The 9,990-nt window shown below is 36.7% G+C and overlaps 1 protein-coding gene across 1 annotated transcript; it reads right to left on the bottom strand.

The window, feature by feature from the left end:
* Nucleotides 1-3,025: 3,025 nt before the first annotated feature.
* LOC104217080 (uncharacterized) lies at nucleotides 3,026-4,092 on the bottom strand. The gene is made up of 2 exons (XM_070153775.1): nucleotides 3,414-4,092; nucleotides 3,026-3,147 (listed from the first exon to the last, which is right to left on the bottom strand). Exons 1-2 carry the CDS (start codon nucleotides 4,090-4,092, stop codon nucleotides 3,026-3,028), a joined length of 801 nt encoding a protein of 266 aa, XP_070009876.1.
* Nucleotides 4,093-9,990: the final 5,898 nt, after the last annotated feature.

The raw sequence follows: 9,990 nt of genomic DNA, 5'->3' as shown, positions 1-9,990 counted from the left end.
GAATGAGAGTAAAAACACGAAGGGTGATGCCATGCAAATTGTTGATTTCTGCTTCCTTGTTGATATTCTAGTTATGTTGTTTCTTTCCTTACTTGATGCCTTTCTATTCGGAACTATATTCACCCCCACAGCATGTTTCCCCCTCCCATATTGACTGGTTATTCCTGTATCTCTTTTCCGCTGTATATATATATATAAACTGCACAGGTTTATTTGGAGTCTGGTCCTAGCATCATCACTACTTCGCCGAGGTTAGGCTAGGCACTTACCAACACATGGGGTCGGTTGTGCTGATACTACACTCTATTCTCTTTTGCACAGATCCAGGTATTGGACAGCAGCAGTAGCGCGGGAGCCAGCCTTCAGCCCACCGAGATACCGAGGTAGCCTTGCAGGCGTCCGCAGGCCCGGTGTCTCCTCTATCTTTTATTTCAGTCTGTTATCTCATGTTTCCGAGACAAACAATTTATATTTTTCTTTCAAACGGTTGTATTTAGTACTCTTAGAAGTTCGTGAGTAATGTGACACCAGTTCTTGGGTAGATGCATATGTTGATTTCCGCATATTTATTTAATTCCGTTGTTTTCATGATATTACTAATAATTGTTAAAAGAAGTAATTTGTTAATAAAGTAAGCAGTTAAGGATTGGCTTGCCTAGCTCACATTAGTAGGCGCCATCACGACTCCCGAGGGTGGGAAACCAGGATCGTGACACTTTGTGAAAATCCTTGTGCCACAAGTCGTGCTTTATATCTTACGACTTCATCCTTCTCATTTCGTTTTCGCACAAAACCCCATTTGTACCCCACTGTCTTGACACCTTCAGGCGTTCGGACTATTGGTCCGAAAACTTCACGTTTTTCGAGTGAAGCCAATTCCGCTTGAATTGTGTTTTTCCATTTTGGCCAATCATTTCTCTATCTACATTCATCGACAGATTTTGGCTCAAGATCCTCATCTTGTTGCATTACTTCAACTGCAACGTTATATGCAAAATTATTGTCAACAACAATATTATTCCGATTCCACTTTTTTCTCGTAGAGACATAACCTATTAAAATCTCTTCATTTTCATTATTTTTATGTACTACAACCTCCTGTGAAGTCTTATTAATTATTATGTCTTTATGCTTCTCTTGAGCAATTGCATCCATGTTATGATCAACTTGATCATTTTCTCCTTTCCTTTTTCGGGGATTCTTATCCTTAGAACTGATTAGTCTACCACGTTTAAGGCATGGCCTAGACTCATTTGCATTATCATACTTTTTAGCTGGGACATCAACTCGAATTGGAGCATTGATAGCTGGAATGCGCGATTTAGTAACCCGTAGAAGGTTAGTAAATGCATCTGGCAATTGATTTGCAACATTTTGCATATAAATGATCTTTTGAACTTCTTGTTCACATTGATCTGTACGAGGATCCAAATGAGATAGAGATAATACGTTCCAATCTATCTCTTTTTCCAGCTGTTTATTTTCTCCCCCTAATGTTCGAAAAACTGATTCACCAAAATGAAAATAAGCAAATCTGGCTATAAACAAATCTCCTGTCATAGGCTCCAGATATTTAATAATAGAAAGAGATTCATAAGCAACATATACTCCCAACCTTCTTTGGGGACCCATCTTTGTACGTTGTGGTGGAGAAATTGGAACATATACCGCACATCCAAAAATTCTTAGATGGGAAATATTTGGCTCTTGACCAAAGCCAATAGTAATAGGGAGACTTCATGATAACTAGTTGGTCTTATGTGCATAAGTGTTGCTGTATGCAAAATAGCATGTCCCCACACTGAAAGGAGAAGTTTTGTCCTCATTAGCAATTGTTTGTCTATTAATTAGAGGTGTTTAATCAATAATTCTGCTAGACCATTTTGAGTATGAATATGAGCAATCGGATGCTCAACTTTTATTCTAGTGGCCATACAATAATCAGTAAAGGCCTGAGATGTAAATTTACCAGCATTATCAAGACGAATTATCTTAATTGCATAATCTGAAAATTATGCTCTTAACCTTATTATTTGGGCTAACAATCTCGCAAATGCCATATTACGAGTTGACAATAAGCACACATGTGACCATCTTGTAGATGCGTCTATCAAGACCATAAAATACTTGAATGGTCCACAAGAAGGGTGTATAGGCCCACATATATCACCCTGTATGCGTTCCAGAAATGCAAGGGATACAATCCCAACTTTAGCTGTTGATGGTTTAATAACCAATTTTCCTTGAGAACAAGCAGCACAAGAGAATTCCTTAAATTGAAGAATCTTCTTGTTCTTCAATGTGTGCCCATTTGAATTCTCTATTATTCTACGCATTATATTAGAACCGGGATGGCCCAATCGACATGCCAAATGATAAAATCATTAGAAGTAGTAAACCATTTGTTTACGATGGCATGTGATTCAACCACACTAATATTTGTGTTGTACAACCCAGAAAGAAATGCGGGTAATTTTTCGTGCACATATTTTTTTCCTTGCTTTTATTGTAGTAATATAAAGATATTCAATCTTCCCTTCGTTTTATGTCTCAACATGGTAGCTATTTTGGCGAATAGCTTTGAAACTCAACAAGTTTCTTTGAGACTTACTACAATACAATGCATTATCAATAGGTAATATCATTCCTCCAGGTAGTAATAAGGCCGCTCTTCCAGAGCCCTCAATTAACTTTGTACTACCAGATATTGTATTAACATAGGCCTTTTTCATAACAAAATAAGAGAAATATTTCTTTTCTCTTAATATTGTGTGAGTTGTAGCACTATCCAAAAGGCATAAATCTTCGTTACTCATATTGGATCCAATTGAAGACTGGGGAAATTTGTTTTCTTCATAAAAAAATAAAAGTACGCCATGAAAAATACGAAAAACTAACAATACTGACAACAACATAAGACAATTTAAGTGCTACTTTAAAATAAAAACAACTTTAGGACGAGACAAAAAAATACTGAAAATAAAAATAACAACATAATTTCATTCCCCAGTAAAACGATCAAACTTTAGTTTTGATCTCCAAAGAAGTCTTCAACTTCCATATGAGTAAGATCATCGAGGCCTTGAAAATCATCATCATTCAAATCAAGATTTGCCTCGGCATTGTCATCATTTTTGTTTGAAGGCCCTGCCTCAAAATTATTTTTAAAGGTCAAGTGAGACTCCACTGGGGCATTAGCAGAAGATGCTCCAACAGTATTTGCCTTTCTTTTGATGGAGTTTTGATAAAGCCTGACAAAATGCTCAGGTGCGCGGTATCAATTTTCCAATGACCTTTCATGCCACAGCGATGGCAGTTACCGCTTTTGCCTCTTGAAGGATTGTTTTGAGAACCCATATTGTTCTCTCATTTGCCACGACCACCACGATGATGACTATTATATCATATCTTACCATTGCAATGCCTACATACATTCATATGACCATGATTATTATTCTGTCTTTTTCCAAACTTATCACATCTAGCTACCATATTCGCTTTAGGAAGTGGAGCTGACCTTGTGGGATTGGCTTCACGATTTTTAGAAAAAAGGGTATTATGTTGCTTAGCCACCAGAAGGCATGAGATCAATTCAGAATACTTTTTAAAACCCCTTTCACGGTATTGTTGTTGTAATACCATATTTAAGCTATGAAAAGTCGTAAGAGTCTTTTCTAACAAATCCTCAGCATTCATAATATCCCCACATAGTTTCAGTTGGGAAGTTATTCGAAATACAACAGAGTTATACTCACTTACGGTCTTAAAATCTTGCAGTCGTAAGTACATCCACTCATATCGAGCCCTTGGTAATATCGTAGCCTTAAGGTGATCATACCTTTCCTTCAGGCCAGTCCACAATTCAAGTGGATCTTTCACTGTCAAATATTCAACTTTCAAACCTTCATACAAATGATGATGAAGGAAACTCATGGTCTTCGCTTTGTCCTGGCTTGATGCCTCATTACCCTGAATAATGGTGTCACCAAGGCCTTTAGCAGCTAAGTGAATCTCAACATCGAGAACCCATGATAGGTAATTCTTTCCAGAAATATCAAGTACCACAAACTCAAGCTTTGACAAATTCGACATGGTGAAAACTATCAAAGATGATAAATAATCATAAATGATTAGGATAATAGCGTAAAGAATCTTAAAAATTGACATATTATCAAATTTATGATCTATATATACTGAAGTGATAATTCCATAGAAAAGAATACTATTTGTTTCTACAAGTTATTAGTATATCTTTGATGTTAACTAGAACAAAAATGTCTTCTAACTTTAACACAATTTCAAATGTCGAACAACATAAAATAAGTATTCTTCTCTCAATTAATTCTATTAACATGCAAATTAGCAACTTTCATATGACAATCATACAAATAACTTAAAATAAAGAAACATAGAATTCTTTATTTTTACACATATCTAGAGATGTGAGAAATTATAAAACTGCATATTAAAGATACTAATTGTTTAACCAGAAAATAAGAATTTCGGTTAAAGCTTAATTTTAGAAGAACTCGGGTTACTGATAATCAAATAAGGAAATGACTATGTAATGAAAAGGAAGAATTGAATTGAAAGGTAGCGGAGTAGGCAAAGCAAAGTAAATCAATGTATTCCAATAATATTCTGTGTCCCTTTACAAATGTTATTTCTCTCCTTTTATAGCTATTTCTAAGTACTACGTTTCTTTCCTCTCATAATAGAGCCATTATGAGCAATTAATGACATTAATGTACCATTATAATTGACAATCGTAACTGTTTCATGAAGATTCTATAACGTTTTACATCATTGATGCTCATTAATTACATATAATACATATCTGTACTTTTTGCTATCTAGGTTCATTCCTCCGATGTCTCTTCAAATTATCAAGAGATCCGAGTAATCGCTCCTTCTTGTTTTCTCGAATCTTCGCCCGTGCTTATTAAGGCTCGTGTCTCTATGAATGCTCTTTGCTAGCTGTCTTTCTTTCATTGATCCACATGTCTTGACATGTCAACGCATAATTAATTCCAAATGTTAACTTGATTTTTTTCAATACAGATAGTCCCCCCCACTTGCCATTTATTCATCAATTGAATATTTGGGAAGTGAATCTCATTAAAGCGGGAATTTTTGCCGCCATTCTACATATCATTATACCTTCTTCAGAACTGACGCTTCGCATGTCACTTCCATTTAATGCATGTGACACGTGGTGACTTTTTATTGGTTCTGCAACCCTTCAGCGCCTTTTAAGGCTCTTTTACGGCTTACATCAATCACGAAGTGACAGTTTTCATTATGACATTCCCATCATTACCTTTTTGTTTGACGATTGCTTCTGAGTATAAATATATCCTTTGTATTTTCTTTATCAAAAATGTTTTCCATCTTTGAATATTCAATCTTCACTTCTTCCTCGTACAGCTACGTCTTCTTCAAACCCTAATCCCTAAAAAGTTCCTATTGTTGATGAACTTCCCCTTGCTCCTACTAGAAGCAGGAGAGGGGGAAGATTGCGTAGTCTAGGGTCGGTTGCTATTAGAGGTTCTTCTTCTTCACTACCTAGATCCACTCCTCCTTCATCTTCTAGAACTAGGGCTTCTCTGACATATAGGTCTTCTGCTAGAAGTAGGGATTCCAGTAAGCCAATTTGTAAACCTACAGTAGACGAGATTATCCCTTATGAACTTTCTTTTTATACTGATAGAGAATCAATTAGGAACCAAGTTTCCTCTATGTCTTCTCATGATCGTGCTGATGTTTTCCCATCACAGATTAATGAAGGCTTGATCTCTGTTGTTCGTTGAGATTGCCACTGGAGTTTTGATTTCCCAATTTTGATCCCTAATGCAAATCAAAGGATTACTTCTTTCAAAACTGGTTTTTCCTTTGTATATATGTACCCTTTTACCTTGGGCTTTAGACCCCCTAATGATCCAGTCATTATTGAAATTTGTCGCTTCTTCAATGTGTGTCTAGGACAAATTGGCCCTATTGTATGGAGGGTTGTTGCATGTTTAAGGTATTTGGCTAATTTGGCTCAATTGCCTTTCACCTTTTTGCATCTGATCCATCTCTACTCCCCTAAGTTGTTCCGACATGGGATTTTTACTTTGGTAGCGAGGATTAAGAGGGTTTTAGTCAGCCTTAAAGATGATAAGGATCATCGCTGGTATGCCAGATTTGTTGCTGCTCCTATGGTAAGGTTAGTAGGTGAAGAAAATATACCATTCCTTGAAAAGTGGAATTTTGCACGTAAGTTTTCTTTACAACTTTCTTTCTTCCCTTTTTCCCTTTTTTTTAGAAAGGGTTTGTACTTCCCGTGACTGTTTCACTTTTTTCAACAACCATGGCAACTGTTGAAGAGATTCCCAATTTCTGTGGTCGGGTAGATAAATTGTTGACCATTGCTCAAATGGAAGTTAGATCTTGGAAATACCTTTCAAACAGGTTTGGTTGGAAGGTTAAGACTCACGGTAAAGTTTTTATTCCTTTCCTTCTATTTTTATTCATTCTTTCTTTAGAATGTATTTGACCTTTCTTTTTATTAGGGTTTCCTATTCGCGGTGTAAGCACTGAGTCAAATGCAGCTTCTAGCCTCTCTTTGGCAAGAGCTCAAGAGATAATCCTGAGTTTTTCATCAAAAAGGAAAGCTGACAAACCCCAAGATTCTGAAGAGGAGGAGGAACGGGATGGAAGTTCTTTGGTTTGAAGGTCGCGGGCTAGAAGACGTGTCATTTAGAATGAAGAAGTTACTCCTCCTCGTTCTGTTCCTATTACTGAGCCTGTTGAAGCCACTTCAGTGAGTTCTAACGAAGAGACTCCCATGGCAGCTCGTGACTCTGATGAACAACTTTTTTCGCATGGGTTTGATAATAAAAGTTTTGATTTGGTTTGTGAGGAAGTGCCTCTTGCCTTTTTACCCCTATCTGTCCCAATAGAGTGCCTATTGCCTACTCTTACTGCTGTTGTTTCTACTCCGCCTCAAGCCATTATGACTTCCTCTACAGTCCATACTACTAATATTTCTCGAACTGAGGTTGGTTCCCAACTACTAATATTTCTCGAACTGAGGTTGGTTCTTCAAGTGGAAGTAGAGTGATGAATCAAATTACCATTCAGGTTCCTACCGAGGGTAATCATTTGAAGAAGTCAGGCAAAGCTGACGTATGGTTGAAACCCTTGATTGGTCCAGTTGAAAAGTCTAAGCTAGAAAGTCATACTTCTTTGACTTAGATGAATGACATTGTGCAATCATTGTTGAAGGTATTGATTTCTTTTCATGTTCTATTCTATTCTTCTTTTGCTAAGATTCTTATCTTTTTTTTCTATGTAGATCAATCTCATTGATACGGAGATGATGAAAAGGGTTTCCCATACAGAGCAATTGATATATGATTACCAGATTAAGGCAGATAATTTGGAAGAGCAGTTTGAAAGTCTTCAGCTTGAGATGGAAGTTTTAGAAGAAAATAAATGTACCTTAGAGCAGCAGCTAAGAGTCATGGCATCGGAGCTAGCAGTTGAGAAAGCTTCTTCCAACCAGGCGGGCGAGGACAAAAACCTCCTCGAGTCGTTTTTTACTGAACAACTCTCCAAAGCTATTGAAGAAATCAGAGGCCTTAAGGCTTTGCTGAATGAGAAAGAGGTTTATGTTGGTGATCCTTTTCAAACTCTCACCCAGACTCAAGAAGATCTCCGAGTGTCTTCTGACAAGGTCAAGTTTTTGGAGAGTTCACTTGCCCCTTTACAGTCTTCTTACATTGCTGCTTTGGCTGAGAAGGAGGAGCTCAAGAGTGAAACTGATCATTGGGAAAGAGACTACGAGGCTCTGAGGACAAGGTTGTTGTTGAAGTAAGTTGGGCCATTTTGAACACGCGCCATGATACTCTTATGGAGGTTAGCCAGAAAGGTTTTAACTTGGATGCTGAGTTAGCAAAGATTAAAGGAGCAATAGAAAAGACTCAGCAAAGCCAAAGCAAGCAAAGCCAAAGCTTTTCTTCACTCATGGCTAATACTCCCGAAAATGTTGAAGCTAATCCTAGTGCGGTTGATGTCCTAGCTCCTTCTGATCAAATCGAGACTTTTGCTGCTGATGATGCCATCCTGAATTCTTCTTCAGAACCTGCTCCACAGTGAAAGTTTGTTTGTGAAGTTTAACTTCTTCTTTTTTTGTTTTGTTGGTGGAATGTTTGGTGGTTTTACCCCTGGTCTCATTTAGGGGTAATGTTTTTGGTAACAACAAACCCGTAGGTCTTTTCGGGGATTTTATGATGACAATTAAGTTAGAACTAAGTGTATACTTAGTTTTAACTGAATATTATAAAGTTTTCTGTTTCAACTTATAATACCTTCGACTTGAGGTTCTGTTATACTCTTTTAATGATTTGCCCTTGCCTTTTTTCTTTATAAGTTTAGGGTCTTGCTTTTATTTAATTTCAATATGCGGGTTTTTGTTTTAACCTTTTAACTTTTTGCATTTTTAGAAATGCTTAGTTAATTTCATGGATTTTTGAATCAAACATGAATTATAAAAGAGAGCCCTTTTATATATGACACTTAATGAAGAAGACGTCTTAACTTTATAATGGTGTAAACATACGAAAGGAGAAATAGGAACACACATGTTTCTTACAATAACTTTGATAAAGTTTTTATTCGAACTTTGTCAAGATTAAATAGCATCTTACATGTATTTAAATATCTACTATTACTCTTCCGTAATTATTTTCTTTACAACAGATTTGTAAAACAATCCAAGGGTTTCTTTATGACCCATGGTAAATATTGCCTTTAACCTAAATATTTGTAGAGTTTGAAATTTGCATCCACGAGTGTATTCATCATACTTTTTGGATCATGCTTGCATTTTTTGGCTCGTGACTTTGCTCTAAACTTGATATTTGTTGAGTAGACTTTAGGCTTGACTTGAAATTTGTATATTTCTGCCTTCTTTGCCTTCCTTATGAATAAATCATATGCATATTATATAGTCCCCCAAGTGTTTGAGCTTTGAAGTATGAAATCTCAAGCACTTGATTATTCCTCCCATGCGGTCCTTTTCCTGAAAAAGGAAAAACATACGGGACTCGGAGGTACAATTTTAGATGAAGACTGCTTAACCCATTATATTTCCATCAGAATAGTTGTAACCCTAGACCAGGAATTATGTTCTTTCTATGTGCCTTTCAGGTCGTAATTCATCATTTAGTGTGGGCTAGCTTTTTGCGTATCATCTAAAATTATTAGTAATATTTTAACAATTCAAAAATAAAAATTGTGAATGGGGATACCTGATTGTTGGTATTTCCTTCCCTTAGAAGTAGTATCTCTTCAGATGAACAACATTCCAATTTGAAGGTAGAATCTTGCCATCCAACATTTCAAGCTCGTATGCACCTTTTCTTGCGATACCATGAATCTTGTAAGGCCCTTCCCAATTTGGACTTAACTTTCGTGGGTTGGCTGTCCTCGTAGATTGGAAAACATTATTGAGTACGTAGTCCCTAATCTTAAAGTATCTGAGACAAGCTTTCCAATTGTAATACCACTCAATAACTTGCTTTTGCACTGTCATCCTTATTAATGTAGTTTCCCTCATGTCTTCAACTAAATCCAGGTTTACCCGCATCTCTTCTTCGTTCGACTCTTCGGTAGCTTGATTATATCTTGTACTTGGTTCCCCTATCTCGACTGGAATTAAGGCTTCAGCTCCGTATACAAGTGAAAACAATGTTTCTCCCGTACTTATTTTTGCTGTTGTTCGGTAAGCCCACAAGACTCCAGGTAGTACCTCGAGCTAATTGCCTTTAGATTCTTCCAATCTTTTCTTCAAGTTGTTGATAATGACTTTATTTGTTGATTCAGCTTGTCCATTGCCCACCGAATGGTAAGATGTTGAGGTAATCTTTTTAATTCACCAACTTTTGAAGAATTCTGTGATTTGTGCACCTATAAATTGCGGGCCGTTATCACATACGATCTCCT

This window comes from Nicotiana sylvestris, chromosome 8, assembly GCF_000393655.2.
Source record: "Nicotiana sylvestris chromosome 8, ASM39365v2, whole genome shotgun sequence".
NCBI lineage: Eukaryota > Viridiplantae > Streptophyta > Magnoliopsida > Solanales > Solanaceae > Nicotiana > Nicotiana sylvestris.
The sequence above is the reverse complement of the archived record's forward strand: the minus strand, read 5'-3'. Positions and strand labels throughout refer to the sequence as shown.